We start from the raw sequence: 24,762 nt of genomic DNA, 5'->3' as shown, positions 1-24,762 counted from the left end.
TGTTTTAGCAGGCCACAGACTTTCTAATGAAAAGCTGTGATGAAGAAGGTGCATGCAGACATCCTCAGGTTTACAGTGACCTTCAGATGGAAAATGTTGGGGGACTCCCCAGCCTAAGTTTCTGATGAACATCAGGACCTGCAACTGCCTTTGACAGTCTCCCATAGTATTATCCAGGTCCAAATTGACAAGGTATGGACTAGATAAGCAGACAACAAGGAGGGTGGAAAATTGGCTGGACCATCAAGCACAAAAGGTAGTCATTAGCAGCAAAAAGTCCAACTGGTGGTTGGCTACTAGCAGCATCCCTCAAGGGTCAGTATTGGCACCAATGCTCTTCAGTGTCTTAATATATTAACGAGAACGACGATGGGACAGAGCACACCCATCAAGCTCACAGATGATACCAAACTGGGAGAGCAGCCAATACACTAGAAGGCAGGGCTATGACTTAGAGGGATCCCAACAAGCTGGAGAAGTGGAGTGGCAGGAACCTCATGAAGTTCAAAGGCTGAAAGGCAAACTGCCTCTGGCATGGACAACCCCATACAACAGGATAGGCTAGGGCTAGAAAGCAGCTTTGTAGAAAAAGACCTGAGGGTCCTGGTGAGCAACAAGTTGAACAGGAGCCAACCATGCATCCTTGCAGCAAAGATCAGCTGCACCCTAAGCTGTATGAGCAGAAACATAGCCAGCAGGTCCAGGGATGTGATCATAAAGGATGCATTAGAAGTCCAGACACCAAGAGCAGGAAAAGAGGAAATAGTACTCCATCGTGACCACCTCATTACCTTTTGATGAGAACATTCCCCTGAAAACCCCAGGGACAACCAACAAATTTCTGATTCATCACAGCCCAGGTCTAAGTAAAAGCTGAAGTGAAATATTGATGACTCTGGGATCCCTGGAGCTCGCAATGGGGATATCACAACAGCACAAATCCCCGCAGTGATACAGACACGCATTAATAATTGCGTTCTCCATGTGCCAGATCACACAAACTAGAGGAAAAGCACCAGTATATTATTATCATCGTGACAATAAAAATAATAATATACTTGTTTGGCCTTATGCAACAAAAACATCTCAACACCAGCATTTATGAACATAAGTACTACCGGAGCCCTCAGTCCCTTGCCATTAAAGGGCTCACTACGCACTGCAGCAGGTTTCTGCCCCTTCCCCCCTCCAATTTAGGCCTGTACTTTCTGTTCATAATTCAAGCAACATTTTTTTGCCTTGAGGCAGATTACAAGTCATTTGTTAGGTCTTAAGTAGAGGCCAAACCCCCTCTGACTTGTAGCACATTATGCACCACTGAGTGAGAGCACTGCACATGTTACATAGAAACCCATTCACAGGGACCAATTTCCATCTCCGCATCACATCGCCGTTTTTTACTTACTCATGCTTAAACGTGCTCCCAACAGCAGCAGTGCTGCTGAGCTGACAGTATCACTAGGAGCTGGGGATGCAAAACCTCCACAGCAAAACCCAGCCCTGGTCTTGTCCCTGCCTTTAATCCCTGTGGTGGGAGGGCTCACCTAGGTGGAAATGGTGCTGGTGGGAAGCCTTGAGGAGTGTCTCCAGCTGCTGCTGCCTAATTCAGGGCAGCTGCACACCCCACAGGACTCTCCTCCTGCTGATGGGCAGCAATGGGCATTGCCCAGGTATTCCCAGGAGAGCGGCAATGCTAACAGCACAGCTGGCCAGGATGCTCGAACAAGCAACGTTGCCCTGCCACCAGCCCTTCTGATTGACAGCAGGAGCCGTCGCACCTACATGCATTTATTTATCTCATAGGGGAGCCATAGGAGACACTTGCTGACTTTTAACTGTATTTTACTGTAGCTGAGTCCTCCCAGGTGCAGGGTAAAGCCTGCAAAACTCACAGCAAAGCACAGTCAGAACCAGCTCCTGAGGCTGTAGGATTTGTTTCAACCGAACAAAGGAAGCAGAAGACATCAGAGCCACCAGGTGAGGTGGGTTCCAAGTGAAACCAAGTCAGTATTTCACTCTGAAATTACTTCAGGTTGAAAAATTTCCTTTGAAATTTAAAGAGAGTAAAATCTTCTAAATGTAAATAAAATATTTCTCCTTATTTGGGAATTTATTCAAGCCACTTTCTGAACATTTTCTATTCACTTAAAACTTGGAAATTTTTATTACTCAAAAAAATGCAGCAATGACATTCACTTTTCCAGTGAGAACTCAAAAAAAAAAAAAGCAAAATACTTTTTGTCTGGTGATGAGTTCTAGTCCCACCTCCAAACAAGTAATTTCTTTTCTCTGCCTCACTTTTCTCGCTGGTAAAATTTCCAGCTTTATTATATATCCTAAAACCCAACAAAGAAAAAATGGGGTGGGGGGGAAGACTCAGAATCCCTTGAGAGTCTCATATAATCACAGGACTCCAGGAACTGGAAACTTTAAGAGGAGAGAAAAAAAAAAAAAAAAAACAGAAAACAAAAAAAACCCAACACTTTTGCAAATTGCATGAGACCTATCATAAAATTGTCAGAGTTGGCAGCACCGTAAAATCTATGATATTGTGGGCTGGATTTATGAGCAAGAATCCTGAGGCTTTGGGATATTTTTTTCCCTCAGCCCTCGAGGCACAAAGGCAGTTTTCGGCCCTGGGAAGCAGGGAGGGAGGACGGCTCTGCCCTGGGACCGCAGCCTGGAGCAGGACTGAGAAGGAGAGAGGTGACTCTGCTCCTCTCAAGCATCCTTGTCTCTAGGAAAAACCTCACAAATGCTGGTTTGGGAGCTGCCGATCCCAGCAGGTACCACGGCGGGGAAAAGTCACCTCCCAGAAACACCCAGCATCCCGGCTGCTGAAACTAGAAACGTAGAAACGTGGAGGCAAGCTGATAGGGGCAAACAAAGAGCTCTCTGTGTGCCTGCTCAGGGCATCTGCAGCCTCCCCAGGTACGAGCCATGGTAACTGCAGGGAGTATTTTAGCCCAGGAAGGCAGCTGAAAAAACAGCATTGCGACCACAGCCAGGGAATTCGCATTCACTCTTTAAAAGATGTTTTTAGCAGAGGTTGGGTTTCTTTCTCTCCTCTGCTTGAAGGAATTGCGCAGCCTGCACTTATTTATTATGGTTCATATATAAAGCCCTGCTTTTCTCCTGCCTGGTGATGTTTCACGGCTACTTTCCACGTCGCCAGAGCAGTGAGCTTGCTCCAAGGCTGTCATCAAAAGGAAGAGGTTTGTGGTGAGGAAGGTCCCCTGCCCACGAGGAGGATGGCGGGCCACCATTGCCTTCTCCATCTGCCACACCAGCTCTCCTCCTCCACGAGCTCTGCAGGGCTCCCCTCGGTGCCCAAGCTCCCTCCGAGCCTGGGGACATGGTTCACCCTCCAGGTCAATTCCCGGGAAGTGGGACTGGCGAGTCTAGCTCTCCAGGACTCTTCCACCATTCATGTCCCCAGGCCCATGGCAGAAGCACCCCAGGTCCAGCCCACCCCCCAGCACCCTCAGTGGTGCCTATGGTGCTGGGAAGCCACCAGGCAATGCTGAGGATTGTTTTATGGCTCCTGGGACTTGTAGGCAAGAAGGGAAAGGCTAGTGGTGGCCGTGCTCAGTCCCTTGTACCATACTGGAATGGTCTTCCTCAAGTTTCAAGGCCTCTTACAGATGAATTGCCAGTTTAGCTCTGAATAGGGTGAATTTTGCAACCTCTTTTGACCAATTCTTTCAGTGACAGTAACTCCTATATAATTTTTTCCATAATTTTTGTTTGTTTGTTTCTTTATTGTTATTGTTGTCATTATCATGCTCCTCTAAGGAGTAAGTCTGTAAGAAGAGAAATTAAGGCAATTACTTCAGACTCTTTGTAACATAAAATCACAGCCAAAGGGAGAGAACACCCTCCTCCTTGACAGCTCCCAGTATTGTTTTGGACCAGTTGGGAAGTACAAGCTGTTCCTCAAGGCTCAACATAGACCAGGCATGTTCACATCCAGGCTGGGAGTCACCACAGGCCTTTGAACAAGTCACTGTTTCTTTCACATCCTATCTGACTCCTCACAGTTCTACTCATTCAAATGGAAGAGCAGGCTATGCTCATACGGCACAACTGGGCTCCATCAAGACTAAAGCCCAGAAATGCCATATTGAAGAAGTAGCCAGTAACAAACTCTTCAAGAAGAGGAGGAGCAGGCTATATTGCATCTTCCCACCCACCTTCACCTTCATCCCAGATTTTGCTGGTGTGATGGGTCCATCCTCCTGCCACTGATGGCCTCCTTCCTCCTCATGCCAACGTGGCTCCACAAGGCTGCATCTTCAGGGAGCTACCTGACTTTTCAGCAGCCAAAACCCAGCAATCAGAGCTCATTGTGGCATCACAGACTCCACCAAAGAACCTTGGTATTTCTCTGAAGAGCCAAAAAAAAAAAGCGAGGAGCTCAAAGGAAATTAGTCAAGTTGAAAGTCTAAAGACAATTAAAAAAAGGTTTCTACAAATACATTAGCAACAAAAGGAGGGCTAAGGAGAATCTCTGTCCTTTTGCAGGGGGGAAACATAGTGACAAAGGATGAGGAAAAGCCTGAGGTAGTTAATGCCTTCTTTGCCTCAGTCTTTAATAGTAAGACCAGTTGTTCTCTGGGTACCCAGCCCCCTGAGCTGGACAGGGATGGGGAGCAGAATGAAGCCCCCATAATCCAAGGGGAGATGGTTAGTGACCTGCTACACCACTTAGACACACACAAGTCTATGGGACCGGATGGGATCCACCCAAGGGTACTGAGGGAGCTGGCAGAAGTGCTCACCAAGCCCCTTTCCATCATTTACCAGCAGTCCTGGCTAACTGGGGAGGTCCCAGTTGACTGGAGGTTAGCAAACGTGATGCCCATCTACAAGAAGGGCTGGAAGGAGGATCCGGGGAACTACAGGCCTGTCAGCCTGACCTTGGTGCCAGGGAAGGTTATGGAGCAGATCATCTTGAGTGCCATCACATGGCACGTACAGGACAACCAGGTCACCAGGCCCAGTCAGCATGGGTTTATGAAAGGCAGGACCTGCTTGACCAACCTGATCTCCTTCTATGACAAGGTGACCCACCTAGTGGATGAGGGAAAGGCTGTGGATGTTGTCTACCTAGACTTTGGTAAAGCCTTTGACACGGTTTCCCACAGCATTCTCCTGGAGAAACTGGCTGCTCATGGCTTGGACGGGTGTACGCTTCGCTGGGTAAAGAACTGGCTGGATGGCCGGGCCCAAAGAGTGGTGGTGAATGGAGTTTACTCCAGTTGGTGGCGGGTCACAGGTGGTGTTCCCCAGGGATCAGGACTGGGGCCAGTTCTGTTTAATATCTTCATCAATGATCAGGAGGAGGGGATCGAGTGCACCCTCAGTAAGTTTGCAGACAACACCAAGCTGTGCGGGAGCGTTGATCTGCTGGAGGGGAGGAAGGCTCTGCAGAGGGACCTGGACAGGCTGGATCGATGGTCCGAGGCCAACTGTACGAGGTTCAACAAGGCTCAGTGCAAGGTCTTGCACTTGGGCCACAACAACCCCATGCAACGCTACAGGCTTGGGGAAGAGTGGCTGGAAAGCTGCCCAGCAGAGAAGGACCTGGAGGTGTTGGTCGACAGCCAGCTGAAAATGAGCCAGCAGTGTGCCCAGGTGGCCAAGAAAGCCAATGGCATCCTGGCTTGTATCAGAAATAGCGTGGCCAGCAGGACTAGGGCAGTGATCGTCCCCCTGTACTCGGCACTGGTGAGGCCGCACCTCGAATACTGTGTTCAGTTTTGGGCCCCTCACTACAAGAGAGACATTGAGGTGCTGGAGCGTGTCCAGAGAAGGGCAACGGAGCTGGTGAAGGGTCTGGAGCACAAGGCTGATGGGGAGCGGCTGAGGGAACTGGGGTTGTTCAGCCTGGAGAAAAGGAGGCTGAGGGGAGACCTTATCGCTCTCTACAACTACCTGAGAGGAGGTTGTAGAGAGGTGGGGGTCGGTCTCTTCTCCCAGGTAACAAGTGATAGGATGAGAGGAAATGGCCTCAAGTTGCACCAGGGGAGGTTTAGATTGGATATTAGGACAAATTTATTTACCGAAAGGGTTGTCAAGCACTGGAACAGGCTGCCCAGGGAAGTGGTTGAGTCCCATCCCTGGAGCTGTTTAAAAGATGGGGTGTAGATGTGGTGCTTAGGGACGTGGTTTAGTGGTGGACATGGCAGTGCTGGATTAACGGTTGGACTTGATGATCTTAAAGGTCTTTTCCGTCCTAAACGATTCTATGATTCTATGAAAGCTTGAGGTTTTCCTTCCAAAGCTTGAGAAATAATTTACCATGTGGGTTTAGTTTTCTTAATACTCTTTGAGATGCATGGCACACATTTCTGGTAAGACCTCTTTACTTACAGAGTAACCACTGGCCATTTAATTACATGTAAATTACCATATAGTGATAAGATGATTACATGATTAGCAGTGGGATAACGAAGCCTGGAAAGTACAATGTAATTGACAGCTAAATACAGTGTAATTTTTTATTCCTTAACTCAAAATGCAATTTACTCAGTCATTAATCTTGGACAACTGCATATTCTGGAGGAACAGCATGTGATTTACTGAGCAACGCAACGTTTGAGTAACTCCCTGGGGGTGGCCCCATGAAGACAAACAGCTTTCTGTATAACTTGAGGTCCCAGCCATGCTTGCAGAAGGGTTACATGATGCCTACACCTCCTTCTGCCTGCAAATGTGGCCAATACCCAGAGCGAGCTCCCAGGGTAGCACAGCATCGCATTTTGACTGTGTGTAACCCAACATTTATGGAACTCAGTTCTTGCAAGCAGAAGACAGTAAAAACAGAGACAGCCAAAGGAAGGAAGCTGCGTTGTAGCCAGCGCCGGGATAACCCCAGCAGACACCATCCCCCAGGTCCCACCTGCCATGGGACAGCTAGGTGGGAGCATCACCTGTGAAGGGGCTCTAGTAATCCTACTCACTTTCTGCCCCTTTGCAAGGTGTCCCTAGATCTCTGGTGCACAGGAGACCAGGGTGCCAGCCATGCATTGGCAGTGCCGCTGCTGCAGCCAGGTAAGCTGCTGCTGGTGGGGCGGTCTGGGGACACCTCCTCGGTTCGTTCCCAGGACCTGGCCATGCTGCTTCCTGGGGTGGCCGTGGCTCACCGGCCTCACGGAGGAGACCTTTCTGCTGGGCTTCTCAGATGCAATCTATTTCTCTGGAGCTGATTTTCCCATCTGGTTTCCAATCCACAAAGCATCCAGCATCCTCCCTTCCTTCGCTGAGGCTGGGACACAGCCCCACACCTCCCCTGGGCCAGACATCCCCCACCGACCCCATCTGTGTGGGAAAGGGGGGGCAGCTCCACCTCCAAGAGGGCTTCCCTGTGCCACCTGAACACCCACCTGGATTCTCAAGGTGACTCCTAAATCTGCCTTGCTGGGAAAGTGACCCCAAGAGAGTATCTCCCTTGGGGACAGGTTGGGTGGGAAGGACCTGGGGGACCCAGACATTTTGTAGCAGAGAAACACGCAGCCCCAGACACAGCAGTCTCAAGCTCAGCCCATCACTGCCTAACAGCCTTCCCCGTTGGGATGCTGTACCTCCTGTGTTACACCATAAATAAATAAAAATCAAACTTATGGACATCAAGCAGAAAGAACCAAAAAAACCCACCCCAAAACAAAAAAAAAAATTTAAAAAAGGTGGGCAGGTGCCTTGCCATTGAGAGCATGTGTTATTTATTAGACATAAATTGGCACACAAAAATAGGAAAGCGTAGCTAGGTAGGGATTATTTTTTTCTTCTTAGCTACATGGCTTTGGATACCTGTCTATAATCCTTCTCACGCACATACCGGCATTCCCACGCATTCACACCCACGTTCTCAGTTGCTGACACACAGGTATACATCTTTTGTTAATTAGAATTACTTTTAATTAAAAATATATGTAAATTATATAGAGTGTGCACAGCTTGGAGAGAAAAAAAAAAGAAGAAAAGAAAGCAAACTTCCGTTTCAATAAAAATTTTCACCCCTTTGAATCAGCTGCTTTGCTGGCTTTGTGACATACTATGAGTTATTTGAACTCCCATGTATAAATAAATAGTACCAGGAAATTTTACACCTGAAAAATTCTGCAGTAGACATTTTTGCTTACACACATTTGCTTTTTCTTCTCTTCTTGCCTCCCCTGCTCCCAGCCTCTCATGATCATTTTCTGCTCCTTTTAAACACATTTACTTAATATCTCACTTAACATACCCAGACCAGTATCCCTTTTTCTTTTTTTTTTTTTTTTTTTTTTGAGAGGAAGAAAAAGAACGCATGATAAAATGAAAGTCCGGGATTGCAAACAAGCGTCATCATCATTTTTATGAGCAAAGTTTTTCCTTTCACTGTCTGCATCCTCTCTCCCCCCCCTTTCTTCCCCCTCGCAGCTGGCTCAGAGCCTCACTTTCCGCATGCCAGTAAAAATTCAGCAGGAGACAAGCTGTGGATGTTTTCAAGTTTGAAAGGTACCCCGCGCTTCCGTCAGAGACAGCTGATGGACCGGGAAAGACCAGGAGATGGGAAGGAAAGAAGAGCGAGAGAATTACACGCAAGTGGTAAAGGAGATGAGTTTACAGGGCTTGTTCCTGCAGAGATGTGTTTTGGGGCACGGCCAACACGGCACGCTGCGGGGAGCGGTTTCATTCTGGGCAAGGTAGGTACCTTCTTTTCTTATTTGTGGGTTCATAATACCTCTTTGTGTTGAAAAGTAACAACAATAATACTAATAAAAAAAAAAAAAGAAACACCACTCCAAAATCCACCCTTGGTAAAAAGGGTCGGTGTCTTTTTTTTTTTTTTTTGAGAAAATTGAAAGAAAAAAAATATATATATTATTATTTATTATATAACATCGTCAACATCAACACCACAAAAAAAAGTAACATCCTAGTTGTTTTCGTTCAAGCACTCCGACTGTGTTGAGAAAGGCAGCAGGAGTTTCGTGTCCCCTGGAGAACAAAAAGAGCAGGAGGGCAGCGGGGGGACGAGGGCACGGGGCTGGCGGTGGCAGCAACACAAACTGGGTGGGGACGTGGCGGGGGAGAAGTGTGCCGATCTGTTGATTTTTCTTTTGAAACAAAAGAAAAAAGGGGGACAAGTCACACCGAGGCCGATGACTATTTCATCTGTGGTTTCAATCAGTGTCCATCCCTCTCGAGTGCTATCGGTGAACATTCAGTTAAAGGAGTCTTGCAAAATACTCTCGCTTTTATTATTGACAGGGTGTTTTTTCCTTTTCCCTTTTTTTTTTTTTCCATGGCTAATGCTCTTGCACTTTTCTGACTGCCTTGTTAGCTGTTCTCGCTCCACTCTGGCACCATGCCCACGCCGTGGACCGAGTGGTACTGGTGGGGCGAAAGGGTTCGAGGCACGCCGTGGGAATACAGGAACTCTGCGGGCTGTAAGCTGCTGGGGGGGGACTGGATGCCAGTTTGAGGTCCACACTGCCGGACGATGGGTTGGTGAGAAACCGAGGTTTGGTGCTGAAACATGCTATGGGTATCTCCTATTTGGGGAGAGGTATGGTTGGCCACGCTGCTGAGCCGGGGCATCAGCGGCCCCGAGGTGAAGTGGGCAGAGAAATGCTGGTAGGGTAACCTGTCCATCGGCTGCATGGCAGACACTGTGCAACTGCTGTAGGATGGCACGCTCGGCCACGTGTTACAGCTGATATCTTCTAGGCTGGGCACGGGGTCCGTGGGGGGAGCAGAGCTGGCATACATACATGCTTGGCGCTGGGCTGATTCAGTCCTGTATGAAGTGTTCAGTCCCTGCTGCTGGGGGTAACTGGACCTGTAGAAAGGATCCTCTTCTGCTGGAGAAGTTTCCATGTAGGGCTTCTTGTAGGGATGCTCGGTGGTGGAACATTCCTCATCTGTTGGGAGAGAAAACTCCTGGTAGCGAACAACAATACTATGCCCTCGGCTGAACCTCCCTCTCCACAGTCCTCATTTTACCAAGGACACAGTTTGCACAGAGCTGATCCAGACACTTCTCTCAGTTATGTCAGTGTAAATCCAGATCCCTTCCTTGGAATCACCCTGAATCGATCCAGCTGAAACCAAGTCTTGCACTTGGCCCTGTCTGCTGGGCTGGGGAAGGGATTAGCTAGGACCTGTGCGAGGAAAATCAAGGCTGTAAGATGCTGGAGGGACTCCGAGGCTTAGCTTGCGTGGTGATACCCCATGCACACCCCCACACCACCAAGCTCCTTGTCTCCTTTCTGCTGCCAGCACTTTGAGCACAGGAGTAACATCTGCCTGCAGATACAGTGCACCTAACAGAGGTCCCCACTCCCCGCTGAGAGGCTCAGAGCTGATGCTGTGAACAGTGATATACTTTCACGATAAATGAGACAAAAATGGAGATCACAATAAAAATCCCCCCAGGAGAGCATCAGTGATGGCACAGTTGAGACGATCAGATTTGGAGTTTTACAGCCCCAGTCTTCAGCTGTGCCAAGGGAGCCGGGCACATAAATCCACGCAGGGCTGTGTGCTGGAGCCAAGTGTAACAAAAAAGAAAAGTAAATTTCACAGCTAGAAACAACAAGGCACAGCTTGCAGAGCCCTTTGTTTCCTGCAGCATCCCGGGCCAACAGAGGGAAGGAGATAAACAATTTAGGTGAAATCTCTAGGGTGAAGCAAAATGAATAAATGAATATGCACTTATTTATTCATTCGCAGGGTCATCAAATGAAATCCAGCTCTGCTGAAATGGATGGCAAAGTTCCCAGGGATGAACGCTTCACCAAGAGATTTTAAGGACAGCGAGGCAAGGGAAGGGGAGCTTGTTCTGACCCAGATTAACTTTGCTGCTGCTTCAACAACAAGATTCCTGGTGCAGGCAGAAAAACATCCCGCTTCGCTTAAAGCCCTCTTGGCTGCACCCTTTAACAGGGGTAAAATTTGAAAGAATACTGCAAGAAATGGTCCTTTTCAAATTTTCCTCAGCCAACATGTTTTGAGCTGCAATTTTTTTCACCCCCAAAATACAAAGAAAAAAAAAAAACCTACTTCCACAAAAAAGAGGACTAAAAGCATCTTCCCCCCAAGAAGCAGTTGCAAAAACACAGGTGCTGCTGCTGGGCTGCTCCAAGGTCTCCCCTTCAGGAGGTGCAGATGGGCAGTGCAGGCACCTTTTGTTTCTTGTAAACATACACACGTGCATACTCTTATTACTATAAACAGCCATGTTCTTTCTCCCGGAACCTGCACCCACCCTGCTTGTAAAATAACCCATTACTCCCACTCAGGTGCCTAGCAAGTCCAGCTGGAACAACTGCTGTTAGTCTTCTCAGCCTGACAACCCCAGAAAACATCAGGTACTGAGGTACACACCATGGGGACTTTCCCCTTGGTGTCCTTTGACTTCGTAATAGCAGCTGCCCGTAAATTCAGCTGGAGAGGCACAGTCCCATTTCGTGCTTTCTTCCTGACAAGAGCAAAACCTGGCTCCTCAGTCACAGCAATGCAGAGCCCCGATAATCAAGTTATCTTCCTCCTCTGCCTTCTCTTAAATCGGGACAGAAAGTAGGATGGGATAAGCGAGCAATGCAATCACATCTTTAAAACAGCTGAAACAGTAAGCAGATAGATGCAAAAGTGTATCACTCTCCTTAATCTTGATCAGGTTCATTTTGTAGAGGAGCGGTGGAGAGGTTGTAGTCCCCTGAAAGACAAAAGCTGGAAGCACAGGTCTAAGCTCCCTCCTCAGCGCAGGTCTACCACAGGAGGTACATCTGGAAGAACAGCCTGAGCTCTAGCTTTTACAGACAGCCTAAAAGTTTTGGATCCCTAACCCACCACTGAGTAATAAGAACACTAGGGTGGGAAAACAATGTCTTGTAAAATGAAGCATTGTTCTGCTAATAAAGTTTTCAGCATTAAACCGCATTACTCTGCTGGCATTAGAACCATTGGCTTGGGGTTTGACTGTTTACTTTATTTTTATTTTTTTCAATATACAACACAAAACAGTCAAACTCTGTTTTTCCGTTGTGTAAAAATGCTCCTGACTTACAACCTGAGGTTGCTGATTTTTCCATTTAGCCCAGACGTTTCGCTGCCTGCCACAGCCCAGCCAGGCAGAGCCGCCGTCACAGATCCGCTTCCAGAATTCATCGCAGGTGAAAAGAGAAAAACAAAACCAACCAGCATTTCAGTGGAAACCCTAGAGGTGCCATCTCTTCTGTAAGCTCTTGCGATCCCTCTGCTGGGCCCTCTAGAGCCGGGCTCACTGATGTCGTAACTGGAAAGGGCACCATCACTCCAGATTTTAAGATGTGTAAGGACACCGTACCCATCTCCAAAGAGGATATAGTTGCTAACGAAGGATTACAGCCTACCCTAATGGCTTCTACCTGCCCTCTGGCCCCTCTTCCTGATCATTTTCCCATCTATGTAACCTCAAAGTGCTGGAGGGGAAGAGAAGAGTCCATCTTCATCATCAGATGGGATGATGCAGTCCAGAGATCCTCAGCTGGTGCCAGCTGATCACTTTACACTGCTCCAGGCTCTCTGGTCTGATCTGGCATTGTCCCACCACTCCTTGGAGAGGAGACCGGAGCCAGCACAGAGCAGGTGAGGTGCATCCCCATGGTATGCAGAGCAGATCTGGGGGTGGGAAGGGGACATCTTCAAGTAAGAGAATGGCAAAAGGAGGACAAGTTAAACAGAGCTCTCACACAGTGCTGAAGGCTGCAGTTTGAAGTCATCCCCACCTGTTCTGGAGCCCGGACAGCATGTCCCAAGGCCACAATCCTCATTCTGAAGGTCCTCTTACCTCCTCAGCATCAATGTAGGCAGGACATAGGAGATAACTGTCTGGTCTGCTCTGGGTTTGATTCTTGATGTTGGTTCCCTGATAGCACTTCATTGTCCTTTTCCTGTTGTCACCGAGTCCTAGGAGGTGCTGGGCACCTTTGGGAGATGCTGACCATCCTGGGAGATGCTGACTATCCTCCATGGCTTTTGCTATTCTTGGAAGCCAAGAGCGGTGATTAGCTCTTGTGACCAGCCCCTCGATACTGCGCAAACCTCAAGAAGCAAAAGGTTCTGCCAAGCAGGGGAAGCTGCCAGCGCTTGGGAGAAGCTGCTCCAAGTGGATCCAAGGAAAACGAAGCCTGCAGAATGGGTTGGAAACTGGCTCCCTCACAAGGAATTTGATGATCTATCTAATGAAGGAGCTTGAGTGAGAGCGTAAGTAGTTCCAAGATTTCCGGTATTTACTACTTCCAGCTGGGTTGTAAATACCACACAAATGGCTTTTTAAATGGAATTTTCCCAATTCCAAGATTAGGGACGTCCAGAATGAAATGCAAACATGTAAAATCTCTGGACTTCAGGGTGCACTGGGCCCACCCTTTCCCCTACTGTAAATCAGGAGAGCTCCTTTCCAATTCATGACAATCAGCTCCCCAGGACAGAAGACAATGAAGAATGGGACCCAACTGTTCTAGTTTTTAAAGCTCACCCACACTTCTAGGGCATTACAGTAGGTTCATCCTGACTTTGTGAGGGAGACACAATGGGTGATTATCACTAACACTGTTGTTTTATCCAGTCGGGTTTCTAGTATGAATCTAGCATGAGCCTGAATAGTCAATCACACTATGCAAAACTGACAAGGGTTGTCAAAGAAGAAGAGAAAAAGGCAGATTCAATCAAAATGAGCATCCCTAAAGGGCAAAGCAGACGTACATCCTAGGACATGAAACCTAAGACATATTAGTTATTTCAGCAATCACACGGTTTGCAATATGGCCGTGTTGCATTGCAGGGGAACACGACAGAAAGGGTAGGGGCAGAGACAATCCAACACCGGAAGCTGGAACCTCTTCTAGAGGCAGTGAGTTGGCAGCACTGCCCGCAGAGGCACGGGAGGCACCTCCTGATGGGCAAGCGGGATGCTTATATGAAGCTGCTGAAAGTACAGCGCCACAAGCAATGTGGCTGCACAGCAAGAGATGGGTGCACGCCAGCCCCCTGAGTATCTCCCCGCCATGCAGGCAGGCTCTTCTTCACGCTCGGTGCCCCAGCAGCCACCCTGCTCTGGCCTCCACTGCATCTACCCAAGCTGCAAACACCTCCAGCTGCACCATAGCTCAAGCCTTGGCCAACGCATTGCATCTCCTAACATCAGCAGGATGAGCAGCATGTCCTCCAAGAAGACATCCCATACCTGAATTTTGTCCTACAGATTCTTTGAGTGAAATAAAAACCGGGTGGGATGAGGGAGAAATCAGTTCAATCAAAGATGTCCATCCACCCTAGAGTGCCTGTTCTTGTGGAGAAGGGGGAAAGGCATTGCTGTATCTCCACCGACCTCGGCAGAGCAGGAAGGAGATGAAAGATATATTCTTCCCCACAGACAGGGTCATGTCCAAGCTAGGTGGCTGAAGGATATGGTCCTCGCTGGTTGGAGCCGGTGGATTCTGCCACGTCCCTCTTCTCCCTCAGAGTGCCAGCACGACAACTTTTATAACCTCCCCAGGGAGAGGCTGTTCCAGTCGCCTCCTGTTCAGCATCACAAGCATCCCAGAAATCTGCCAAGTGGTTGAGATTGTGTAAGGCTGGGAGGGAGCAGAGGTTTAGAGGGATGGCTTTTTAGTTCACAGGAAGTCTGAGGGAGGAGGATAACACAAGGGAAAACAAGCCCCAATGCCCTAATTGGGACGTGGGGCTAAAATGAAAGACAGAAAGCAAGCTGCCTGCTGGTAAGTCCTTTTGGGCTTCTCCAAGCACAACAATGAGAGAGGGAGAGGTGGAGAACAACCAGAAAAAAGGCAAAGCTCTAACTGGTCTTTGTTGCAACCTAAAAATCCACATCAAGAACCAAGGCCACTCCTTGGTAAGATACAGGATTGGAGTTAATCCGTCCTCTCAAGACCAGACTCTTTGTGAAATACCACAAGCAATCTCAGTGTGGAGCTGGGATACAACACAGGATGATTCGTGCCTTGAGGACTGCCATTCCCCAGCCTTCAGCATGTTCAGAAGGTGCCTGGACCAGCAACCCCGTTGCACCATGCTGGGGTCATTCCCAACGCTGCGACCCTGCACTCCCACCCAAGCACCAGGCATTGCCAGATTTGGGGCTCTGGGATGTGTCCTCCCTTCCTTCCTCACCCAGAAGAGCATCAGCTCCCTGAAAGAGAGGAGCCTTCAGAGATAACATTACCTCGCAGTCCTGCTGCTCTCCCCTAATGTAACTCCATATCAGATCTCCAGAGTGAATCCATCTTGACTTGACAGCTAAGAACAACACTGTCAACCACAGAACTAAATCTTTGTCTTAGGTCACCAAGGAAGTAGAATTTGAATAAGGTGCCTCTGAGCTGCTCGAATACAGACCTATTCTTAGCCGAGCCTAAGCCAAGACTTGACCTCCTGATTAAAAAGGATGCAGAGAAACATCACGAGATGTCAAAGCTGGAAGGAGCTGTATCTGAAAGACTATCTTGGAAAACAGTGGTGGTATTTGCTACAGAAGATACAGCCACCAGCTGGTCTCAAACCTAGTCAAATTGCCCTCTGCCCCTGCGAGCACTTATCCATAACTGCAGCCTTGAGAAAAGGAAATAATCCGCTTGAGATAAATCCTAAACTGTCTGAGGAGCAACCAATGTTTGAGGAGTTGATGATCCAACTAAATCAATAATACCTCCGGTCCAGAAAACAGACAGAGGTGCATTAGGAGTGAACACGCTCTTGCTTTCATGTTTTCTTGGTTGGCGAGGCTTGTTAAAAGTCATGCAGAAAAGTAGGAAAGCAGGAGAGCTGTGAGGGAAAGCTTAATATTTCACTTAGAAAGGAGAGGCTGGAAAAGGAAGAAAAAGAGGAATATTATAGGTAAGGTTATTTTCCCAAGTTCAATAAAGATCCTTGCTCAGTGCTAGAAGAAAGTGCCATGCTCAGTCTGAGCTTGAGACGAAACCTTGGATCACGTTCTGATTTATCTGAACAGAATTGCTCATCTCTAGTGACTTTTTTTTTTAAATTAATTTCACTTTGCAAAGAGCCGCTTGGCAGCTTATGTTGGCTCTCTGTTTCCCATTAACTTTGTGTTTCTTTTCTTTAAGCCCTGGTGGCTGTTTTCGATTTACTAGATGCATGGGGAGGGGGGAAAAGGCACAGGGAGGAAAGCAGAGACTCAGGCTCCTGAGACGTACTGCTTCACGGAAGAAGCCGGTTGTATCGGACAGGACACTGCTTCTCTTCGATTAAAGCATTTGGCGGCTTTGATAAAAGGCCCTTAACTGCTTGTGCCACTCAAGCCACCATAGAGATAATGAGGGGCCATCAGCCATACAGACAAGGACTCGCTTTGCCAGTGTCCTGCACTTTCGCAAGGGCCACGCAGGCCAAAAGGGGCCGGGGAGCTTATTACAGGGCAGATAGTCGTCTCTTTTGTGACAATAAGAGGAAGTGAGATAATTGGGGGATTGAGGGAAACCACCCACAGAGACACCACTTAGCGGGAATCCCAAAACTGGAAGGAAACCTCTGTTGATTCCTTATCACGTTACAACGTGGAGGCGAATGATGAATTGCCCTGCGATGCGGGGACACGCAGCAGTCAGAGATTGTCCAAAGGGTTTGTTGCCATTTGGGCCAGCTTGTTTCAGTTAGTTTTTGCAAAGGGAAAGAGGAGCGGTGAAAGCTCAGCTCCTAAGGCAAAGGAGCACCGAGGACGGACTGCAGGCTGAGGAACGCCGAGGGCGAACAGGACCTGCCTTTCCATCGCCAACAGTGGGGCTTTGCAGCAACCCAGCTGTGTCCCAAGCCCTCGCACCCACAGTCCCACACCAGCATGGGTGTAGCAAGGGCCACACACCCCACCTCTGACCTTAGGGGACACTCTGGGAGACCACTGCAACTCTTTATTCCCTACCTTAAAACTAGGTCAAGTCTAGCATCACCATTTCCAATCACAGCTTTGATACACTCTGTACGAGCACAAGGGTTGCCTGGTCAGCTGGAGGGGTCAGAAAATGATGTCTCTGTCTTCCACTGTTTGGCTCAATCTCACATCAGGAAAATATTAAGATTTATCAACTTTTTTTTTGTTTTGCTTATATACTTGTACACAACACACGTGATGTTACAACATTCAGGACATTCACCAAGGATGTAAGAGATATTTCCACTGCCCTCCTGCCTCATCTGCCAGCACTTCCCAGCATCCACTACCTTAGACTGCGTGTCTACACTGCACATCCCAGAGCCCCAGGGGTTATGTTACTAAAAATAATGACCTATGGCTGACTGATAGGACCGTGCAGGGAAGCAGGAAGGGATCTGCTGTGGGGAGAGGCTACCGGGCTGGAGAAATTCTTGGTGCATTCAAATGCCATGGTGCATGCTGACTCCTGTTAGCTTTTCCCATGCAACACAGACTAAATCCTGAGAAAAGGGAACAGGGGTGGGCAGTAACCATCTTCTGCCCACCCCATAGGGTTGCATTGAGCCCTGGAAATTCCCTATTTTCTTCTGAGTGTCTGGGGTGGAGCTGATCTGAGGCTTTTGCTATCCAAGTCCTGCAAGTGTTTCTGCACCTCGTCATTCTCATTGCTTTGGGAGAGGAAGGGAGAGACTGCAAACCGCTCGCTCCTGCATAAGAATAATTATCCCATCGATATCATGGGGCTCTTCACGCCAGGACGAGCTGAGCAGTCAGTGTAAAGCCCTCACAGTTTGATCCCTTCAGCTCTGTCAAAGCAGGTCAGTCGCACCAGAGGGGAACAAACATGGATATCATGATTTTCAATCCCACGCCCCATTCATTAGACCGAGCATTTAAGTGGAATTGCTTTCTGCATACAGACAACTGTCTCCCAACTGTGAGACTCTTAGTCAAAAACCGTGCAAAATCCAAGCTGTCAAGGTATCTCCACTTGGAGATTAACCCTGTCTGAGGGGCTATGGGGACAGATAAGTCATCTTTATCTCCGGCACCAGCTATCTTACTGAATGTGGATTCAACGTGGGTAAAAGGCACTGCCACCCCTCCAAACAGCTCACTCCCAGCCCAGCGGCAGAGATGGGTTTTTAGGCTAACACCGCTGAGAAGAGTTGCCCAGCCCAGCCTGGGGGAACTGCCCACCTCCAGCCCACAACCCTCATCCCTTGCTCATCCTCCAGTGTCACCAAAAAGCAGTCTGGGGCTGTCCAGCCTGTGGGCAAGGGGAAACATCAGAAAACACCACAGACAGTCATGTTAGGAAGGGGAAAGCCACATAGCAAGCGTTGAGCGGGGAGCAGCCAAGGCCTGACCTTTTCTCTTGGTGCAGTGGTAGATCTGGCTGTGCTCCTGGGAGATCGGATAGGGGTTGGCAGGCGGTAGCAGGTCCTGGGAGGTGCTCGACACCCCGTTCTCGCACTGGTACTGGGAGCCCAGGTTGGAGGAGGCAGAAAGGACCCTGGTCTCGCCACTGAAGGGGCTGTGATTCGAGGACACTTTTTGTCTCACTGTGCTCCTGGGAACAACCGGGTACTCTTTACTAAAAGAAAAAAAAACAAAAAAAACCAAAAAAAACAAGACAGGAAAGCAATCAATTAATAAATAGATCAGTGAATTAATAAACAAAGGCAGCACATTAGTGTCATGGTGTTTGTTTAGGCTTTCAGGGAAAGAGAGACATCCCTCCCAGGAGACTGCAGCCCCGTCACACTTCATTGGTGCAGCACTCTTCTATTTCACTTTCCTTTTAGTATCTTTCCCTTTAGATTCTTGCCTCTTCCACCACAACTGCTATTTCACACCCATACATCAAATAGATATATGCAGTTATAGCAAAATACACAAGACTTATATTTACATATTGTGATAGCATTTATAAATTATATACTATTTATATCGTATATGTGGATGTGCACATGCGTGTAAATAAAAATCTCATTTCTGCCAAGCTGACTTGGAGATGGATTAAATATTTAGGTCTGCTTTTTCCCCTTATGGTAGCTGTCCCCATTCCTTTTCCCCAGGGTCTGCCAGCCTGGTTATCCTGGACGGGACATCCCTGGACCAGAGAACAAGCTCCACTCCAAAGTGCTCAGAAAAGAGAAATAAATAAATCACCAAGACCTGATGCACTCCAGAGCCCCACACTTCAGCAGAGCCAGGCTGGGAGGGTGAGCACTGATGGAAAGTCTGGTTTGTTCCCTTGGTCTGAAATCTGGTTTGAAGCAGGGATGCTTTGCCAACATTGGCTGGAAATCCCCTCTCCTACGAGACCCTACAGTGTGTTTTGGAGACATTTCTCCAAGCACATCGGCAACATGGCTGGACAAGATTATTCCTGCTCTGCAGGGGGGAGAACTGAAGCCAAGTAGGGGGTCTCAGAGACTTCAGACAAGGTGCAAGCCTCCTCCGGGGCTGTCTCCAAGACAGCTGGATGCTCCCTGAACCCAAGGACTTGCTAAAATGTGTAAAGATCAGGTAGTACAGCAACACCTCTCAAAGTGCCACCAGGCTCAGAGCAGCCATGAACCAGAGTCCAGATTCCAACACAAGCTATCTCCTTTGAAGCTCTAACCACTGGACCAAGCTGGCTTTGAGGTATCCTACTCACCTGCCCAAAATCATTATGCTGGAGCAAGGACACATCCTTAAATCCCATCAACAAGATCACCTGGCCACTTATACATGGAGGAGGAGCACTGAATCTCCAATTATGCCCCTTAGAGAGGACCTATCACTGTAGCAACTCAGAACTTATTTACAAAATTTAACAATACCAATTATATAAACCTACTCACAGCAGGGAGCTTTCATCCAAACCACTGCTGTGGTGGCTGCCAGAAACATCAGCAACCGAGCTGTAATGGAGGGGAAACTCACCCAGGAGCTCAAAACCAAATAAATGTGTCTCTCATTGTGCCATAAAAGCTTTCCAAACCCCGGGCACTGGTGGCTTGCCAAGCAGAGCCTATTCCAAAGGTGGGGTTTCTTCCCCTGGAAGCCCAGCAGCTCCTCCCCACAGGGCCAGCAAGAGCATGGCGTTCCACCCACTTGGGCTGGCTGACCAGGCAGCTTTTTCCTGAACTGAAGTCCAGGATGTGCATGAGGAACAAAAGAGAGATGGACTGGGAGGAAGCAGAGACTTATCCCTCACATACACAAGACAGCAATGGATGCCAGGGTATGTGGTGGGCTTCAGAGGACCTCTCTGCCTGTGGACACCCAGCACTAGCATTTCCACCCCAGGAGCTCATGCTGGAGGGCAGCTTTGGTGGCTTTTCAGGAAGGTCAAGAGCTATGGCCTTCAAACATTCTAGGTTCTAGGGGGTGCCCCAGCCCTGCCAGGTCCTGGTTTTGAGCTGCCTGCTCCTGTTGTGCTCCACCCTCACACAGGGATCCTTATGGAAATAGTACCAGCATCACACCCCAAAGCTGCATCCCCATCATGTTTCCCTTCCAAGAAAACAAGCCACAGGGAGGCGACACATGGACCTTGCCCTTACCTCTCCTTCCTAACCAGAGGCTGCTGCATGGATTGGCTGGTTCTTTCTTCCTCAGCTCCAACACCACCACCCTCCATCCCCACCAAAAAATGACAGAGGCTCTTTTTTTTTTTTCTTCAGTGGGGTACCTGTGAGCTACAATGGAGGAGGGACGTGGCACGGTGCCACATCATGTTCTCTGTGGCTCTTTTGGAGGATGTAGAGATGACTGCTGTCACAGTTTCTCCCTGCTTCGGTGGGGGAAGTATTGGATGTCTCTTCGGGAGCGTCATCCTCTCCCCATTCACCCATGGGATGAGATCTGCATGGGGGTTTCTTACAGCAAATTCTCAGGGTAGCTCACAGAGACCCCATCAACATCAGACCTTCACTGTGCGAGGCACCACACAAACACTAAGAAGCTATCCCCATCCCAGATACTTCTCACCTAAATCTACACTTTCTCTGTCTCAACAGAGAGCTGAGAAGGGAAAATTTAACAACATGATTGGTTTTTCTTGTTAAAAAAATATTTCTTTCCATAAAGGAGCTGTGTGACTAAAACAGCAGTATTTTTACCCCAAAGTGCCAGCATAGGTGATGTCAGGATCCTACACTCCAGTTGTGCACTGGAGACCAAATTCCTTTCAGACTGCATCTCCTAGAGGACACGGCAGCCTCCATGGCCATAAGAGAGGACCGTGGTGCTCTGCGGGAGACACGGCAGGAATGGGGAGTCATGCTGGAGAGGGAACAGGTTGGAGACACCAAGTTTCCAAACAGCAGTTCCCAGGAGGTATCACAATGACTTCTCTCCAGACTGAAATATTTCCATTTCAGTCAAAACATGTTGGGTGCTATTTTTGCCAAAAAATCAACTATTTGAGGAGGGAGAGAAAGGAAAGTATTTTCTAACTACATACCTAAAATATTCTCTCTCTTTCACTTTCCTATACACAAAGGCAGTTGTCTCTGTATTTCTACCTTTTTCTTCCTTATAGGAGCTGAGCTCTAATAAATAGATATCTTTGGTACCTTGTAAAGCAACAGTCATCTTGAAACATTTATACTGTTTCCTGAGCCCACTCAATATGCTGTGTGCACAGCTACCATTTTAGTTTGTCCTTCTGTCTTTAAAAATGTATCAGATTCTTGGTTTTTTTCACAGCCTAAAAGTCACAATTCCCAAAATAGCCGGTTGTAATCCTGGGCCACAGTTTAATGGAATGAAAGGTTTTGTCCACCGCTGGCACAAAATGACTGTTGTGTCCAGAAATTTTTGCTGTCAAAAAAAATTGCAGTGAAGTAGGGAGGGAAAAAAAGTGTTGAAGTCTGACTTACACTGGCAATATAGGAAATTGTCCACACAGCAAGGAAGAGACTCTTGTGCCTGTGCCAGAATGTGAGTTACAGTTTTACATGGGAGTGTTAATGGACTACATTTTTTTTGCATTAAAAATTGTAAAATTAGAAGAAAAATAAAGTTGGTTGGGGAAAGAATTTACAAGGAAGGAAGCTGTCATTGGTCTATTTAAAGTCTGTTGGAGGCTAATGATGAATATTCAGTTACCGTAGTTGGTGTATTACAATAGCAGAGGGGCACTGGGAGGAAGGGGGGAGCCTCATTGCACAAGGTGCTGTACAGTCTCTGCACCACTGCGCTTCCAGCTGAAGGGCCACCAGGAAAGAATATTGCTTTGATTTTCATTAGAGCTTGGGGGAAGAAATCGGGGACGAGGTCCAAGTCTATAGTGAAGGCACTTGGTCCTGAAGTCTGGACTCGGTTTTTAACTCCCACCTGGCTACATGCTTCCCAGACCCATAGGATCAGACAGCGGCTCTGCATTGCTGTTTCCTAATAGCACAGGCGTTCCTCTTTAGAATTCATCCTATAACCTCAGCCCTACAGATCAGGCCTTACAAGAGAATCCTTCCTGCATTTCCCGAGTGCTTCCATCAAAATCAGACCTCTGCCAGGTGGAATTAGCAAACTCAGTCCCAGTTTCACATCTCTTGACATCTTCCCCCTCCCCTGGTCAAATGATGCCCTCACCATGACAGACTTAGGAGCTCCATAAGATCACTTATGCCACAAATTCATACCTAGCAAAGGATTCAAAGGAGCAAATTCAAAAAGGTTTTGTAATTTCAGAGATGAAAACCTTGTTGGCCTCTGCAAACTAATAAAAACTGTAGAAAAATTATAAATATAGACTTTCACAGAGCAGTCCACTTTCTTGCTTATCACTATGCTATAAGAGTAATAATTTCAATGTATTTTCATGTGCAGACTTGAAGTTTCCTAATGTACCGGCCAATGTGTAGTAAATGCAGCTGCCAGACAACCTTGTTAAAAACCTCTTTTAAGATCCCCGGGTTATAACCAGTAAGCTTCTGCATTGAAGCATCCAACCTCTACTGTCCCTAAGCAAATTATTTTAGAAGATACTTCTTATATTTCTGCAACAAAGCCTTATATACCAAGGCTCTACAGAGCTGCTGTAGCTCACAGTAACAAGACTTCAAAAGACCTATTAAATGTCAGGCCCCGAGGATCATACTGATACCTGTTCAAGGTCAAGATGAGACATGATACAGAAGAGGATTTCCCCGTGGTTAGCTGCTGCCATTTTCTTACAGCACTCTTCGAAGCCCCTGAGCTGGGCACTGTCTAAATCTTGTTCACGATGGCAACTCCTAGTCTAAAATCTGACCAACGGTATATCAGTGGCCAAACACAGTGATTCCCCTCCACTCCAAATTGCCAGGAGATTTTAACTCCTCCTTGGTCAGTCACTACAAAAGGACAAATGTTTGCCACCCTATCAGTCCTGTCCCCTCCACCCACCCAGCACCCGTGGATACAGCAGTGCAAAAAATCAGGCCCCAATTCCAGACACGCAAATATCACTCAAAGGCATTTGGGTTTATATTTCCCAGGCCACCAATTGTTGTCCTTCCTCCTGAGACTCAAGAGTGGGAAAGAAATGGAAGTCAGCCATAACAGATATAGAAAGAGGAAGAGAAAAAAAAAGTAACTGGAATAAATATACCATCTCCCAGGAAAAAAAAATAAACCAGAAAACAATTGTTAATGTGCATTCATTTCAGCTTATTTTCAGCATATGGAAATAAAATTGAACCACTCTCAAGAAGCTGTCTAGAGAGTCTGAAGTGGATAAACTGCAGTAGGAAAGGACTTGATGGGAGAGGAACTACTGAGTATTTCCTTCAGTCTTACCTCAGATCAAACATGAGCTCTCTCTCTGCATGGGGACTGCAGGCCAGCCCCACAGAAAATACTACCCTAGACTGGATGTCTGGCAATACAAGTCAAAATGTCAAATGTCAACTGAGAAATATGGGAGGCTGTTCACTGCAGCATGCTCCACCAACATATCAAATGTCCTGACCTTCTTGCCAAAATGGGAAGGGGTCCAATAACCCTGGTTTGGGTGCATGCATGGTATGTTAACAGCCAGTGTTTCCATCACTCATCTGAGCAGTGCAGCCCAGAGAGATGACTGTAACAAACCCAAGAACCAGCAGGGAAAAGAACCACCTAGAGATCTAGAGCTATCATTATCAGGCAAATAAAAAGATACATTCCCACAGAAAAATACCACTGTTCATGTTGGAGTAAGAGGAACACGAGAGGAGATGGAGAATGGATGTTGGCCAACTGAGACAGCATCAGCATTCATTCATGCTGGGTTGAGCTTCTGCAGGTCAAGCCCTGCTGGACAGATCCCCTGAAGAGGGGACCATGGAGGAAATTACAGCTGTCCTGCGTTCCTCGAGCTGACTTTCGCACTTTAAAAGAGGTTTCCACTGGGGCTTTGACCAGGAAACTTTCCTCAGGGATGTTTGGTGGAGGAAAGCATCGTCTCTCCAACAAATGTGGTAACTCTAAGTCTCACACTGAAAGTGTTTCAGACAGCATGCGGCTCTTGGGAGATTTCAGTGGCAGAACACGGGAAATGAAACTGGATGTAAAGGTACAATGAGAAGATGCAAAGAGAGTGAGGTAATTTGCAGTGCACCAAGATCTACTTGCACTAGTCAGACCAGTGCCTATCAGTCCAACACGATGTTAGCATGCCAGGGTAGACAGCCCTTTTGGAGCTTAGAGGCTCATCCATTTATTCTACTGGCACCCCAAAATGCACCGTCTTCTCCATTACGCCAGCTCTGAATCATGGTACTGATTTTATGTCCTTTGTGTCTGGCCCAGTTTCTGTTCTCAGTTGCACCAGGAAATCTCTGGAATAATTCCTTTGG

The 24,762-nt window shown here is 47.6% G+C and overlaps 1 protein-coding gene across 1 annotated transcript in view; it reads right to left on the bottom strand.

Annotated features, from left to right (window-relative positions):
• Positions 1–9,327: 9,327 nt before the first annotated feature.
• The window catches only part of TBX5 (T-box transcription factor 5), a 37,818-nt gene continuing 22,383 nt past the window's right edge, over positions 9,328–24,762 (bottom strand). Inside the window, exons 7-8 of the mRNA XM_072880237.1 lie at positions 18,313–18,539; positions 9,328–9,911 (exon numbers count right to left, since the gene is read on the bottom strand). Coding sequence (XP_072736338.1) covers positions 9,328–9,911; positions 18,313–18,539 — 811 coding nt within the window. The remainder of the gene's footprint in view (positions 9,912–18,312; positions 18,540–24,762) is intronic.

The sequence above is a fragment of the Ciconia boyciana genome, chromosome 15 (assembly GCF_034638445.1).
Source record: "Ciconia boyciana chromosome 15, ASM3463844v1, whole genome shotgun sequence".
In the NCBI taxonomy this organism is placed as follows: domain Eukaryota; kingdom Metazoa; phylum Chordata; class Aves; order Ciconiiformes; family Ciconiidae; genus Ciconia; species Ciconia boyciana.
The sequence above is the reverse complement of the archived record's forward strand: the minus strand, read 5'-3'. Positions and strand labels throughout refer to the sequence as shown.